The sequence below is a fragment of the Hemiscyllium ocellatum genome, chromosome 36, assembly GCF_020745735.1.
Source record: "Hemiscyllium ocellatum isolate sHemOce1 chromosome 36, sHemOce1.pat.X.cur, whole genome shotgun sequence".
NCBI lineage: Eukaryota > Metazoa > Chordata > Chondrichthyes > Orectolobiformes > Hemiscylliidae > Hemiscyllium > Hemiscyllium ocellatum.
The window spans coordinates 18,015,822-18,033,188 of NC_083436.1; the positions used below are offsets into that span (position 1 = coordinate 18,015,822).

A 17,367-nucleotide genomic window follows, 5' to 3' on the forward strand; every position below is an offset into this window, starting at 1 on the left:
ACAATTCTATTTTCAAGACCATGATAAGTCTTCTCCTTCTAGTCATAACTCGCTGCATAAAAATGTTTTCCCTAGGTTACTTTGCTTCATTGTTGATCACGTTAAACCTATTTCCTCTGGTTCTCAACCCTTCTACTAAGGGGAGATTTTCCTCTAACTACTCTGTCTAGATGTCTTGAGGAGAACAACACCAGATGATCCAATATATCATGTGAAGTTCCTCATCCCAGAAAACTTCTCATAAATCTTTCTGTCTTCCTAAAATACAACAGCTAGAAATGGACAAAATGGACTGTTGTAGACAGAGTTTATAAAGATTATGACAAAGTTTATAAAGCTTTGTCATAATCCTTGTTTTGTATTTTATGTCCCGCTTTATAAAAGGATGGATTTTAGATACTTCTTAAGCCACTCTTTCAACCCACCTCACCACTTTCAAAAACTTGTGCACCTCTACTGTCTTCAGAATTCCATGTTTCATTTCGTATTGCCTCTACTTATTCTTCCCACTAACATCTATGACATTGCTCTTTGTTTTAAATTTCATCTGCTGAGTCCATCCATTTACATGACTGTCCACATGGTTTTGGAAAACTGCAATCTTCCTTACAGTTCACAACACTTATAAACTAAGTGTCATCTACAATTTTTGAAATTGTTGTCTGTCTACCTATTAGCAAGAAAAGTAGTTCTAGTATGAACCCCTGAAGAAGCCCAACATATATTTTCCTCTACTCCCACAATTGTTGACCAATACCTTCTGACTTCTTCAGCCATTTTAGATACATGCAGCGAATGTCCATTTTATTCCACGAGCTTCAACTTTACCTCAATTTTGACTACATTTCTTGTCCTAATGTGCCTATCTCATAAACATAGGTACAAAAGTGAAAGTCCCAATTAAGATTTTAAATTAGCAAGTTGTGAGAAGATTTGTAGCTCAGTTTCAGGTTCTGCATGTAGGTTTGCTCACTGACTGGAAGGTTCATTTTCAGACGTTTCGTCACCATACTAGGTAAAATCTTCAGTGATCCTTCAAATGAAGCATTGATGGTGTAGCCCACTTTCTATTTATATATTTGAGTTTCCTTGGGTTGGTGATGTCATTTCCTATGGTGACGTCATTCCCTGTTCTTTTTCTCCACGGGTAGTAAATGGGATCCAAGTCGATGTGTTGTTGGTAAGAGTTCCAGCTGGAATGTCATTCTTCTAGGAGTTCTTGTGCTGGTCTCTATTTGACTTGTCCTAGGATGGATGTGTTGTTACGGTCGATGTGGTGTCCTTCCTCATCTGTAAGGATACTAGTGAGAGTGGGTCATGTCATTTTGTGGCTAGTTGACGTTCATGACCCACTCATGAACAGGAAATGACATCACCATAGGAAATGACATCACCAACCCATGGAAACTCAAACATATAAATAGAAAGTGGACTACACCACCAGTGCTCCATTCGGAGGCTCACTGAAGATGTCACTTAGTATGGTGACGAAATGTCTGAAAACGAACCTTCCAGATCAGCGAGCAAAACTTCATCCAAAAGATGTGAAATGACTGAAGCTAATGTCATTTTTAAATTATTCATAAAATTCAAGAAAAGAATTATGGTTCCAAACTGATTTACATAAGATTATCATGAAGTAGGGTTGAACGTGTTAATATCAATAGGGTTAAAATTAAGTGTGTGATTGTATTAAAATAGGTGTTGTAGTAATGCTCAATTTCTGCCATGTTGTAACAATGACAGCCAGACATGTATAATATTCATTGTTATGCAGAGCAAGAAGAATACCTGAAAATTCAGACAAAACAATTATATTACCATGAAACTAGCAGAACCAAAGCTGAAGACTGAGATAACAAGGGCCTGCTTGAGGTTGGGATTTATAAATGTGTGCTGAACACTATTTTTGAGAAGTTAATTGAGTAACTGAGTTGAACTTCTCCCTTGCACATACTCCATTAAAATCGCTCTTTGTTTGAACCACAGACTCAAGAGGGGCCATGTTTCACCACCACAACGAGAGTAAATGGAAACACAGGACTCTTGTGGAGGTGACTGGTGTCTCAGCCACCAGCTAAAGAGCTGCTGAAAATTCTATTGCTTATCTAGACAGAGTCAAGACTTACCATTAATTCAAGCCTCAGCAGGATACAAGTGCAAACAAATCCAGCAGCTCTGTAATGCCAGCAGTATTACCAGGTACAACGACAACATTGGTATTGCACTATGGCTTAACAGAAGATTGCCAAGGGATACTCCAGCAACAGCTAAGTGTGCAAGATGGGGTTCCATGGATGGATAATTTTCTACAATAATGGATGGTTCAATTTTATACAAATGGGAGTGTTGACAGTGAAAATAGGGGATTGACTTCTTGCAAATCTCCCTTCCCAATGTTAGGTCCCTTAATAGACAAAAGAATCTGTTTCAGGGAGTGAACATCTCCACCAGTTAACTAAAATAGCCAAAGCTAAACCTAATAGGTAAGACCTACTCGGTTAGTGTTTGAGGAGCATTAAATTCCACAAAAGCAAGTATTTCCACTTGTGAGAAGAGCAATATTTTTTATATAAATACAAGATTGTCACTAGTATATATAATAAGGTATTTAAGAAGAACTACTTAAAAATTGGTAAGAACATGGAATGAGAATGTAGAACTTGCTGTCACATAGCGATTGAAACAAATAGCATAGATGCATTTAACGAGAAGTAAGGTAAATATATAATAGGCAAGGAAATAGAAATATATATTGATCAAATGAGATGAAGTAAGGTGGAAGGAGAAGGCTCATACGGAATTTCAACATCTAGTGGTCATCTGATAAATTGACTAGTTTAATAATGTATAAATTTATAATTCATACCACTTTTTTTTACTGTACATGTTGTTCCCCAGGGACTTATGTTCTATCAATGGTGGAACAGTTCCAAAGTTACAAATTCACTGGCATTGTGAATGATAAACAGAGAGCTGTGCCTGTTCCAAAGGCATATTATACAGGAACCTCAAAAAATGAAGGTTTTGTTTTCCAATTCTGTAATGTTTACAGGCTTCCAAATGTTTTGAAGAAGTTTTCAGCCCTTCTACTGCTTCAATTGAAGCTTCTCACTGCTGAACTTCAAAATAGAAAAGTTCAAATTACAGGTGATCCCGACGGCTAGCAACATTCCATTGGGGAAAAAGTTCCTCTAATTGTTGTACTTTTGGTTAGGATATTCACCAAAATAAGGCATTAAAAATGGGTCACTGATATTATAATTTAAACTTAATTGACTGTAATGTCTTAATATAGCAGACATATCTTAACCAACTAATAGTAATCCTACACACATTGGATGGGATTTAGTGCTCCCCATCCCCTCAGATAAGTTCTGGTATACTGGGGGAGGAACTTATGATTGCATAAGTCAATTGGAAATCTTGCTGCTATCACACCTCCATTTGATCATGTTCAGAATAGGAAAGCCCTGCCCAGAACCATTTCACAGTGTTGAGGCTGATGAATCACATTCTGATGGGTGACGGGGGACTTGCCATCCAGGAACTGCCCAGAAACAAGTGGTCTCTTACCATGTGGAAGGATGGGGGTGTCCCTTATCTATGATATAATGTGCTTGTTTGAGAGAATCAGAAGCAAGTAGGGGCACCTTGTAAGAATCCATACCTCTCCTTTGTGCCTATCCCTCTCCCTCCTCACACCTCAACAATGATCCCACCCATCCTGATACCTCCATCCTGCCCACACTCACTCTTATCTAGTGACCAATGTCCAATGTCTCCTGCAAGCCTATCACAGTTGGTGAGTACTGTCCCAGGCGGTGTTAACTCTGACTAGCCAGCTGCTCAGACTTAATTATTAAGGAAGCCTGATTTAATGCAGATCAGACCACCTGGTGAAAAGTGACAAAAGTCTCCCATTGGTTCTCTGATCAATTGCCCACATTAAATATGGTCAATATTTAAAATAAAAGTACTTAAGCAGATATTCAACTGACAAACAGAGTACTTCAAGCAATTCTATGGTACAAGTTGTGTCCACTTTTCGCCCAGCTCTGGGCACTGTTTGTTCAGACACTGTTAAACTAAATCTATTATTGGTATTAGGTTAAACATTTGATCAGCACACTACCTGCAATTACAACATTTATTAAAGATCATGAAAACATGCTTCTAACTAGGTATTTTTTATTTGTCACCAATAATTTAACAATATTATTTTATAATACACTTATATGGCATGACAGAAAGAAAGCAACTAGTACACAAAATTCTAAAACAGAACTCAAATAAATCAGAAATGAACTGTTTAACCCAAGGCCTATGAACATGTTGTGATATTCTACCTTAGCAACAAATTGACAAAGTCCAACTCATACGTTCAAAATCTCCTGATGCAATGCCCCTTTGAAAATTGGAGGTGCCTGAATATAGGCATAAAGGCTAGAGGTGGGCAAGATATAAATGCCTGTGAAGTTTTCCTTGTGTGGTTTCCTCAGAAACCAAAAACATTGCTTACATTATAACTCTTCCTCCAACAACAGCCAAGTGTCCAGGATAACTCATATCTTGAACTCATAAGTCCTTGTAAGTTTAGAAATAAATAATAGATATTCAAATATAAAAATCATGAAAAAGTCTAGATAGGTGAATTCCACAAAGATACTAAGGACCTGAGTACTTGTTTCATAGTTGTTGTAGAAATAATGTTGAAGTACTAATAACATCATAGGACTCAAATTTAGATAATGGGACGGTGAGTGCAGTCTTGTGATTTTAGGACTACCTCAACTTAAAATCAGCCCTATTATGACAGTCACACTCTGCACACTCAGGTACTCAATGGGGAATGGAGACAGAGATAAATTTAAAGGTCTTACTTTTAGAATATTATTAAAATAAAATTTGCAAACAATGTGAACCAAGTCAAAGTTTCATTTTTTTTCATTTGCCCATTTGAGGTTTTTGCATTTATTTTTATTGACACTTGCCTCTATCTCTCTGAATTCTTTCACTGTTTATGATTTCTTGCACTTCTTTTCCAACATCTAATACTGAATGAGAAATTTTCTCCAATTAAGTATTTGGAAGACTGAAACAATTGTCTTTGTACCTGATACAAACAGCAATCTCTGCATACTATTTCTATTTCTGCCATCTGTCTGAAGCTCAGCTAGATATTCACAATCTTAATATTTATCCCCGAGACAAGCTTCCAACTATGTGTCCATTTCAGCACTATAACTGCCTACAATAATCCCTGTAACATCATCCAGCAGCATCTCTGGTCAGTACATCTGTTTTCTTGTCCATTTATTTGTGATTTTTAGATATAGTCACCTGGCTGGTCTCTCATCTTCCAATCTCATGCTCACATAAGAATGATATGGTCTGTATTGTATTAGGATGTGAAGGTCTGAAACAGTTAATGCCAAGAAGTGCCTTGAGCGCCACTTACTCTGATGACATTGTACAAAGCTGGTGGAAGATCAGCTTAGAATCTCAAAGGAGTAAGATCTCCCATTCAGGTTTTTCTCATAACTTTTGTAACAATGTTTATTGATCAGTGAAATTTGTGCTTAGTTGCTAACATTCAGTAAACTACATTTTAGTTAAGAGTCTTCTCATTAGGTTACTAAGTAGTTTTCCTCTATCACACCAGACAAAACGAAATCCTATTCACCCTTTCCCTAAAATAGCAAAGTGGCAGCAAATCTAAACCATGATCAGAAACAAGACAGATAGCTCTTAAAACAAGATGATCAGCAATAAATTTCCCTCATACACAATGCATTGTAGCTCCTGACCAGTCTCATCCATGCTCGTTAAATACAATGGTTCCTGTTCTGGCAATACATCAATCAAAAAAACCTCACCTTTGTCAAATCCTTAGGTCTCTGCCTTCCCTACCTCTGTAACCTCTTTCAGCCCTTCAATCTTTTGAGATGTCTGCAATCCTTCAATTTGGGCCTCTTGCATATCCCTGGTTTAATAATTCTATCATTATACTTTAAGAAACAGGCACAGGGAGTAAGCCATTAAGTCTGCTCTACCATTCAAGGGCTGATCCAACTTTCCTTATGTCCATTTTTCTGTGTTTTCCTTGTAACCCTTGATTCACCTACAGATCAAGAATTGATCAATCTATCTATCTCAGTCATAAATATACATAAGGACTCTGCCCACACAGCTTTCTGCGGCAAGGAGTTCCAAAGACTCTTAATCCTCTGAGAGAAGAAATTCCTCCTCATCTCAGTCTTAAATTGGTGTCTCTTTATTCCAGGACTATGCCCTCTGCAACTCAACTCTCTCATGAAGGGAAATATCCTCTCAGTATTTACCATGACAAGTCTCTTAAGAATCCTATACGCTTCAATGAGATAATCTCTTGGTCTTCTAAACTTCAGTGAGTAGAGTTTCAACATGTTCAGCTTTTGCTTATAAGACAAACCCTCCATGTCAGGAATCATCCTGGTGAATCTTCTCTGAATTGTTTCTAATAAAAATGATATATTTCCTTTAAAAAGGGACCAATACTCCTCTCTGCACTCCAGATATGGTCTCACCAGTGCCTTGTATAGTTGCAGTAAGACTTCACTATTTTTATACTTTAACCTCCTTGAAATAAAGGCTGACATCCCATTCACCTTCCTGATTTCCTGCTGTGCCTGCATACTAGTTTCCTGTGTTTCATGCACAAATACCTCAAATCCATTTTTGTTGCAGATTTCTGCATTTTTTCCTCCATTTAAATAATACTGTTCTTGTTTTCTCACTTCCAAAATGAACAACTTCACATTTTTGACATTTTGCTAGTGCTATAGAAATGTAAGTTGTTATTCTAACAATACATGCAGATGATATCATTGGGATTCAGCCTTAAAGGAATGGCTGATTCTAAATGTAAGAGATTAGAATCTTAGAATCCCTATAGTGTGGAAGCAGGCTATTCAGCCCACACCAATCCTTCAAAGAACATCCCACTCATCTCCACTCACCCCCCACCCCGAACCTATCCCTGTGTCCCCTGCATTTCTTATGGCTAACCCACCTAGCTTGCACACCCCTGGACACAATTAATATTTTAGCATTTAAAAAATCCAGCTAACCTGCACATCTTTGGACTGTAGGAGGAAACCCACACAGACACAGGGAGAATGAGCAAACACCACATAGAAGCAAACCTGGGTCCCTGGCGCTGTGAGGCAGCAGTGCTAACCACTGAGCTACCATGCTGTCCTAAAGAATAAGAGCCAGTCATTATGGATGATTCAGCATTGATAGTGTTTACCAATCATCTCAGAATGTTTGAGTTAGTAATCATGAAGAACCAAGCCATTGCTGACATTCCAAACATCAGCATATTTTGGCAACCTATTTAGGAAGACCACATGGTGCCTGGTTGAGCCACTGGAGTGAAATGACAGGCTGTTACTTAATTAGGTGTCCTCTGTTACTTAATTAGGTGTCCTCTGAAGTTGAGGTTGAGGCACTTTACTGGTGCAGAGCACAGGAGCTTTACTCTCCATCACAAGTGTTTGATGCTGTCACGGGATACCTGAAATAGAAGGTGCTCCATTAATAAAAATATACTAAGTAGGCCATTGTTTAGAATCTGTGTGAAACCAACTTGTCACCCCACATTTCAAACACCTCTTGACCTCCAACAGATGGTGAATAGTCAAGGGAAGCTATTTGTCAGTTATACTTGTTTATGTGTAAACCTTTTATGGAAAATTAGCTGCAGAATTTTCAAATCACAATTTTCAAATGTGGTGTTGATACTTGGTTAGAGTGGAAATCAAGGCAAATAGTGCGGGTTAAGGAGACCAAGCCTTACATTATCTTCGATATACAGCAGGCAATTGTTAGGTTCTTTAAAATATGCTTTTGACAGGCTCTTTTTAGGGAATAGTTTCTGACTTTGATTCTTTATTCAGTCACTATGTAACCAGGGGAATGCTGATTTTACCAAGGTAAACCTAGGCCAAAACCTCTCCTTTGAAGCAATGAATTCAGGATAGGACAGCTCCAAGAGCATGTAAGCAAACAATTATCAGAATTACCTTTGTCTGCATTCGTGAAAGCAGGTCCCAGGCAATTGGGAATGTTTAAAGTTTGATTGAAGATTTGCAGCTCGGGTATCCGTTGTTGTGGTTGTGTTCGCCGAGCTGGAAGTTTTTGCTGCAAACGTTTCGTTCCCTGGCTAGGGAACTAACGTAGTTTACAAAATACCATGCAAGGACTGCACAAAACACTATATAGGACAAACAGAAAGACAGCTAACAATCCGCATCCACGAACACCAGCTAACCACAAAACGACACGACCAGTTATCACTAGTAGCCATACACTCAGACAACCATCAACATGAATTTGACTGGGAAAACACCACCATCATAGGACAAGCCGGACAGAGAACAGCCAGAGAATTCCTGGAAGCATGGCATTCATCCCCAAACTCCATCAACAGACACATTGACCTGGACCCAATATACAAACCACTACAGCTGAAACTGACACCCGGAAGCGGCAAGAACATCCATCAACAGACACATCGACTGGACCATATACAAATCACTGCAGCTGAAACTGACACCCGGAAGCGGCAAGAACAAACCAATATAAATACCGGAAGAAACATCAAAGCAGCGCTTCACACGAGGCTCCAACAGCACTGATGATGTTCCCTAGACAGGGAACGAAACGTTTGCAGCAAAAACTTCCAGCTCGGCGAACACAACCACAACAATTGGGAATGTTGGCTGTCAACTATCTGCGAGTTTGTAAATGCGTACGTAGTTTGTTTAAACATCAATAAGGATGCAGACAACACAAGAATCATACAGCACAGAAACAGACCCTTCGGTCCAATCTGTCATGCAGACCATAATCCCAAACTAAACTGGTCCCACCTGCCTGCACCTGGCCCATGTCCCTCCAAACTTTTCTTATTCATGTACTTATCACAATGTCTTTTAAACATTATAACTATACCTGCATCCACCACTTCCTCTGGACGTTCATTGCACACACAAACTGTCTAAAAAAAATTGCTTCTTTTAAAAAAATCTTTCTCCTCTCATCTTAAATATATGTCCCCTCTTCTTGAAATCCCTCACCCTCGGGAAAAGAACTTACCACTCACTTTACCTATACCGTTTATTATTTTATAAACCTCTATAAAGTCACCTCTCAACCTCCTTCTCCAGTGGAAAAAAAAGTCACAACATATCCAGCCTCTTCTTATAACTCGAGCACTCCATTCCCAGCAACACCCTGATAAATCTCTCTTGAACTCTCTCTATCTTCATATTTTATTCCTATAACAGGGAGACCAGAACTGGACACAATACTCCATAAGAGGCATAACCAAACTCCTATACCCAACAGTCAGAGCAGAGTAATGAAGGCAAACATGCTGAACCTTTTAATCACCTAGAACCAATGACATAGGAAGGGAAAAGGTTGAGATTCTCAAGAGAGATTACATAGAGTTAGGCAGGAACGTAATGGAGGTCGTTGAGAGTAGTAATATCTGGATTACTCCCGGTGCTACGAGCTAGAGAAGGCAGGAATAGGAGGATAGAGTAGATGAATACATGGCTGAGCAGCGGGTGTACTGGAGAAGAATTCACATTCAAGGTTTGTGCGAAGATTTGTAGCTCGGGTGCTCGTTGTTGTGGTTCTGTTCGCCGAGCTGGAAGTTTTTGTTGCAAACGTTTCGTCCCTTGGCTAGGCGACATCATCAGTGCTCTGGAGCCTCCTGCGAAGCGCTTCTTTGATGTTTCTTCCGGTATTTATAGTGGTCTGTCCTTGCCGCTTCCGGGTGTCAGTTTCAGCTGTCCGCTGTAGTGGTTGGTATATTGGACCCAATATACCAACCACTACAGCGGACAGCTGAAACTGACACCCGGAAGCGGCAAGGACAGACCACTATAAATACCGGAAGAAACATCAAAGAAGCGCTTCGCAGGAGGCTCCAGAGCACTGATGATGTCGCCTAGCCAGGGGACGAAACGTTTGCAACAAAAACTTCCAGCTCGGCGAACAGAACCACAACAAGGATTCACATTTTTGGATCATTGGAAGCTGTTTTGGGGTAGAAAGTGACCTGTACAAGAAGGACAGATTGTACCTAAATTGGAAGCGGCACGGTGGCACAGTGGTTAGCACTGCTGCCTCACAGCGCCTGTAGACCCGGGTTCAATTCCCGACTCAGGCGACTGACTGTGTGGAGTTTGCACGTTCTCCCCGTGTCTGCGTGGGTTTCCTCCGGGTGCTCCGGTTTCCTCCCACAGTCCAAAGATGTGCGGGTCAGGTGAATTGGCCAAGCTAAATTGCCCGTAGTGTTAGGTAAGGGGTAAATGTAGGGGTATGGGTGGGTTGCGCTTCGGCGGGTCGGTGTGGACTTGTTGGGCCGAAGGGCCTGTTTCCACACTGTAAATCTAATCTAATCTAATCTAATATACTGGCAGGGAGATTTGCTAGTACTGCTCAGGAGGATTTAAACTAATAAGGTGTGGGGTATCCCAGGGAGATAGTGAGGAAAGATTTCAGTCTGAGACTGGTACAGTTTAGAACAAAGGCAAGTCAAACCGTCAGGGCAGGCAGAAACAAAGCAGAGAAAGGGTAGGACTGATAAATTAAACTGCATTTATTTCAATGCAAGAAGCCTATCAGGGAAGGCAGATGAACTCAGGGCATGGTTAGGAACATGGGACTGGGATATCATAGCAGTTACAGAAGCATGGCTCAGGGGTGGACAGGACTGGCAGCTTAATGTTCCAGGAAACAAATGTTACAGGAAGGACAGAAAGGGAGGCAAGAGAGATGGGGAAGTGGCATTTTTGATAAGGGATAGCGTTACACCTGTACTCAGGTAGGATATTCCTGGAAATACATTCAGGGAAGTTATTTGGATGGAACTGAGAAATAAGAAAGAGATGATCACCTTATAGAGATTGTATTATAGACTCCCTAATAGTCAGAGGGAAATTGAGAAACAAATTTATAAGGAGATCTCAGTTATCTGTAAGAATAATAAGGTGGTTATGTTAGAGATTATAACTTTTCAAACGTAGACTGGGATTGCCAGAGTATTAAGGGTTTAGTTGGAGAGGAATTTGTTAAGTGTGTACAAGAAAATTTTCTGATTCAGTATGTGAATGTACCTATTAGAGAGGGTGCAAAACTTGACCTACTCTTGGGAAATAAGGCAGGACAGGTGACTGAGGTGTCAGTGGGGGAGCACTTTGGGGCCAATGATCATAATTCTATTTGTTTTAAAATTGTGATGGAAAAAGATAGACCAGATCTAAAAGTTGAAGTTCTAAATTGGAGAAAGGCCAATTTTGATGGTATTAGGTAAGAACTTTCAAAAGATGATTGGGTACAGATGTTTGCAGGTAAAGGGATGGCTGGAAAATGGGAAGCCTTCAGAAATGAGATAATGAGAGTCCAGAGTAAGTATATTCCTGTCAGGGTGAAAGGAAAGGCTGGTAGATGTAGGGAATGCTGGATGACTAAAGAAATTGAGGGTTTGGTTAAGAGAAAGAAGGAAGCACATGTCAGGTATAGACATGATAGATCGAGTGAATCCTTAGAACAGTATAAAAGCAGTAGGAGTCTACTTAAGAGAGAAATCAAGAGGGCAAAAAGGAGACATGAGATAGCTTTGGCAAATAGAGTTAAGGAGAATCCACAGGATTTTTACAAATACATTAAGGACAAAAGGGTAACTAAGGAGAGAATAGGGCCCCTCAAAGATTAGCAAGGCACCCATTGTGTGGAGCTGCAGGAGATGGGGCAGATACTGAATGAGTATTTTGCATCAGTATTTACTGTGGAAAAGGACATGGAAGATATAGAATGTAGGGAAATAAGATGGTGACATCTTGAAAAACGTCCATATTACAGAGGAAGAAGTGCTGGATGTCTTGAAACACACAAAAATGGATAAATCTAGGATGTACCCTAGAACTCTATGGGAAGCTAGGGAAGTGATTGCTGGGTTTCTGACCGAGATATTTGTGTCATCGATAGTCACAGGTGAGGTGCTGGCTAACCTGGCTAACTGTTTAAGAAAGGTGGTATGGACAAGCCATGGAATTATAGACCAGTCAGTCTGACATCGGTCGTGGGCAAGTTGTTGGAGGGAATCCTGAGGGACAAGATGTACATGTATTTGGAAAACAAGGACTGATTAGGGATAAAGTTTGTGCGAAGATTTGTAGCTCGTGTGCTTGTTGTAGTGGTTCTGTTCGCCGAGCTGGAAGTTTTTGTTGCAAACGTTTCGTCCCCTGGCTAGGAGACATCATCAGTGCTGTGGAGCCTCCTGCGAAGCGCTTCTTTGATGTTTCTTCCGGCATTTATAGTGGTCTGTCCTTGCCGCTTCCGGGTGTCAGTTTCAGCTGTCCGCTGTAGTGATTAGGGATAGTCAACATGACTTTATGCATGGGAAATCATGTCTCACAAACTTGATTGAGTTTTTTGAAGAAGTAACAACGAGGATTGATGAGGACAGAGCGGTAGATGTGATCTATATGGATTTTGGTAAGGTGTTCTACAAGGTTCCCCATGGGAGACTGGCGAGCAATGTTAGATCTTATGGAATGCAGTGAGAACTTGCCATGATTTGGATGTGAGCATAAGAAGTATAGTTAGTAAGTTTGCTGGTGACACCAAAATTGGAGGTGTAGAGGACAGCGAAGAAGGTTAAAATCTTTGAGTAAAAAGTGAGGTCTGCAGATGCTGGAGATCAGAGCTGAAAATGTGTTGCTGGTTAAAGCACATTAGGTTAGGCAGCATCCTAGGAACAGGAAATTTGACGTTTCGGGCCAGAGCCCTTCATCAGGAATGAAGGGCTCTGGCCCGAAACGTCAAATTTCCTGTTCCTAGGATGCTGCCTAACCTGCTGTGCTTTAACCAGCAACACATTTTCAGCGAAGAAGGTTACCTCAGATTACAACAGGATCTTGATCAGATGGACCAATGGGCTGAGAAATGGCAGATGGAGATTAATCCAGATAAATGCGAGGTGCTGCATTTTGGGAAAGCAAATCTTAGCAAGACTTACACACTTGAATGCTAAGGTCGGGGGGGAGAGGGTGGTGGTGGTGGTGGTGGTGGTGTTGGTGTTGCTGAACAAAGAGACCTTGGAGTGCAGGTTCATAGTTCCTTGAAAGTGGAGTTGTAGGTAGATAGGGTAGTGAAGAAGGCATTTGGTATGCTTTCCTTTATCAGTCAGAGTATTGAGTACAGGAGTTGGGAGGTCATGTTGCGGCTGTACAGGACATTGGTTAGGCCACTGTTGGAATATTGCATGCACTTCTGATCTCCTTCCTATCGGAAAGATATTGTGAACTTGAAAGGGTTCAGAAAAGATTTACAAGGATGTTGCCAGGGTTGGAGGATTTGTGCTGTAGGGAGAGGTTGAATAGGCTGGGGCTGTTTTCCCTGGAGCGTTGGAGGCCGAGAGGTGACCTTAGAAAAGTTTATAAAATCATGAAGGGCATGGATAGGATAATTAGACAAAGTCTTTTCCTTGGGGTGGGGCAGTCCACAACCATAGGGCACAGGTTTAGGGTGAGAGATGAAAGATATAAGAAGAGACCTAAGGGGCAACTTTTTCACACAGAGGGTGGTGCGTGTATGGAATGAGCTGCCAGAGGAAGTGGTGGAGGCTGGTACAATTGCAACTTTTAAGAGGCATTTGGATGGCTATGTGAATAGGAAGGGTTTGGAGGCATATGGGCCGGGTGCTGGCAGGTGGGACTAGATTGGGTTGGGATATCTCGTCGGCATGAATGGGTTGGACCGAAGGCTCTATTCCCATGCTGTACATCTCTATGACTCTATGTAAAAGAGATCTAAGAGGCAACTTTTTCACTCAGAGGATGGTACATATGTGGAATGAGCCACCAGAGGAAGTGGTGGAGGTTAGATTAGATTAGATTACTTACAGTGTGGAAACAGGCCCTTCGGCCCAACAAGGAATAGGAAAGGTTTGGAGGCATATGGGCCAGGGGCTGGCAGGTGGGACTAGATTGGTTTGGGATATTTGGTCAGCATGGATGAGTTGGACCGAAGGGTCTGTTTCTGTGCTGTACATCTCTATGACTCCATGACACTATCTATATGTGATGCAAATTCCAAAGAATAATGTACCTAAACCGCTGGGTCTCTCTGTTCTCCAACACGGTCTAAAACCTTACTTATAAATGCATGAGTCTTGTCTTTATTTCTTTCATCAAAATACAATACTTCACATTTATCCAAATTAAACTCCTTTTGTCAATCTTCAGCCATTAACCAAAACTGATCAAGATCTTTGTAATCTTAGATAACCTTCTTCATTTCTTACTATACCACCAATCTTGGTGTCATCAACAAACTTACTAACCATGCTTTCTACATGGTCATCTAAATTATTTGTATAAATGACAAACAAAAGCGGATCCAACATCGATCTCTGTAGAAAAACACTGGTCACTGGCCTCCAGTGTGGAAAAACAACCCTCCACCCTGTCTCCTACTGTTAAGCCAATTTTGTATCCAATTGACAAGCTCATCCTGAATCCCATGTCACCTAGTTTTACTAATTTGTCTACCAAGTGGTACCTTGTCAATAGACTAAGAAAGCTGGCGTGAAACTATAATATTGTAAAGAGGCCATAATGTCTAGCAACAAGATTTTTTAAAAACTTGCAAACTTTTTTCTGCTCTATTTTCAGAAGGTGAATAATGAAATTTGGCTTGTGCAATGTGGTAGGTAGTGTAACACTGATGCATAGTTAAGTAACATCTTGATAAGGATTTTAAAAAATAAGGCACTTATGTACCATAGGATGTAAACATGTACCTTATTAATTAAGAGCCAAGGACTGGTATTTTGTAGTCATTTATTTAACTATAGAAAGGAATTTAATTGTTGATATTAAACTGTGACTTAAAAGCAGGTATCTTTTGTGTTAATTGCTATCAGCCAATCTCTTGAACACACTGCCAGAGAGTAACTCAAAATGACTCAAGACTGGCAGGTGAGTCATGTAAGATCAATACATGATAAATTTTACCAGATGCACCAATGCAATTGTAGTTATTTTAACCAACCTATTCAGATATAGTAAGACACAGCTTTAAGGCAGGTGGGACTTGAATTCGGGCCTTCTAGTCAAGAGGTGCCACTGCAGTACAAGATTCCTACCTATGCAACAATAGATTGTCGAAGATAAATTCTGCTCACTAGCTTTGTAAATCTTCCCCTTATACCAAAAACTGACTTCAAGCTTTAAACACCTTGTCCGAGATACCATTTTTAAAAAAAGCCCCCCCGGTTAAATTGGTGATGCCTTTCGATATTGATAGGATTTTGGTCTATGTTGGTTTCGGTTACCTGTCCGGATAGTGCTCATTCGCAGTTCATTTGTTCTTTGTGCTTCGTGGCACTGGTTTAATTCGGAAACGGGTTTGAACAGGGAACGTCAGAACAATAGCAACACGGCTGAGCGGGAAGGAGATTAGCCGTCGTGAGACGTAATGGTGAGAGTCAATAGGGCGGTGCTCGCTGATACCGCAACGTGACAGTGCCGGGAGCTGTTACTACATGTTGACATTCCGGCTGGGTGAAAGGGTAAATAAAGCCAGCGATCGGCGCTTCGCTCCATTACTACAACAACAACTACACAGCAGCAACAATAACGGACGCTGCGTGAGACCATCTCGCGCCCCACTCTCCCTCCCTTTTTGAACCGCTGCCGAGTCCCAATCCGATTCCCTTCATTTATTTCATTGAAGCGTTTAACGTTGACGTTATGACGTGACAATAACACCGCGCCAGGGGAACGCTTGCCTGCTGCCGTCGTCCGTATGGTTTGAATCGGCGATCCGTTGGTTTATGTTTTCAGCAGCTGTCGAAAACGTCTGTTGTCATTAAATGTCTATTTTATTTTAAAACGACGAACACAATAGCGGAGTCAATGTACTCTTTTTAATCGGATGGTTCCATTTACTATAGGCAAGGGGCAGCTCCTCCTCTACCTGCTCCCACCCCTCTGTGGTGTAAAAGTCCGTTGTCCGCCGCGCTCCTGTCGGTGATGCTGCGGTCCTTGCTGCTGACATAGTCAGTACCCTCACGCGGCGCCGCTCGGCTCGCTCGCGCTCTTTCCCACCCTCCCTTCAACCGCCGCGGCCACCGGGGATGTGGGTCAATCCGGAGGAAGTAGTGTTGGCCAACGCGCTGTGGGTGACCGAGAGAGCCAACCCGTACTTCATACTGCAGAGGAGAAAGGGACATGGAGAAGGGAGTGGAGGGCTGGCTGGTAAGTGTCAATACCTACTACCTACCTACGTGTGTGTGTTTTTAATTGATGCTCATCTGAGAATGCAAACGTGCGCCAGGTGAATGATTGCGAATGGCTGTCATTTACTGCTTGTGTAAACATAAGACCTCTCTCGCCCTGCCTTACCTAGAATACATCATTTTACTGAATGCAAATTCTGCATTACTATATTGCCATTTAAGGGTACGCAAAGTTTTTGTTCAGCATTTTCATCCACAGTCTCTCAATTCAGCACTTGTTGAGATATGTTCATCATAAACCACATATGACTCGTTAAATGTTTGGGATTAATTGTCCATTTGGATGCTGTGATTATCTAACAGGAGGGAGTACCCTATTATTGGAATATATATGTATTTTGGATTTAATTTACTGACATTCAAGTGTGGGAAATTATTGAAGAACTACTGTATATGGTGTCCCAAGATTTTCTCCTTTGATCAGTTTTCTCTGACAAAAATAATACTTTCGTCTGGTATTTTTACATGAGTACACTTCAGTCTATTGGAAATAGTTTAGTGGTGTAGACAATTGTTAGTTAAAATTCCCCCTTTTCCCTTCATGAGCTATTGGAGCCAGTGTGCTTCCAGTATGTGTAAACTTACTGTTTCTCATTTATCTCTTCTGTTTAGCTGAGTTGTTTTTGACATAGAGTCATTGAGTTCAACCCATCCATGCTAACCAAATATCCTGAGCTGATCTAGTCCCATTTGCCAGCATATGGTCCATTTTTCTCTAAACTCTTCATATTCATGTGTCCATCCAAATGCCTTTAAAAGTAATTATACCCACCTCCTCCAGTTCCTGTGTCAGCTCATTCCATACATGCACCACCTCTGCTTGAAAAAACTGCTCCTTAGGTCTCTTCAAAATCTTTCCTCTCTCTAGTTGTGGACTCCCTATCCTGGGAAAAAGACCTTGGCTATTCACCCTATCTGTGCAGATTTTATAAACTGCTATTAGATCACCCTTTAGTCTTTGACGTTCCAGGAGAAAAAAAGCCCCAACCTATTCAACTTCT

General features: G+C 41.0%; 1 protein-coding gene across 2 annotated transcripts in view; it reads left to right on the plus strand.

Moving 5' to 3' along the window:
- The first annotated feature begins 15,615 nt into the window (after nucleotides 1–15,615).
- The window catches only part of tbc1d9 (TBC1 domain family, member 9 (with GRAM domain)), a 73,483-nt gene continuing 71,731 nt past the window's right edge, over nucleotides 15,616–17,367 (plus strand). Inside the window, exon 1 of one of the 2 annotated variants that reach the window (XM_060851387.1) lies at nucleotides 15,616–16,325. In XM_060851387.1, coding sequence (XP_060707370.1) covers nucleotides 16,205–16,325 — 121 coding nt within the window. In that variant the 5' untranslated portion in view covers nucleotides 15,616–16,204. The remainder of the gene's footprint in view (nucleotides 16,326–17,367) is intronic. The other variant, XM_060851388.1, reaches the window with a different exon arrangement.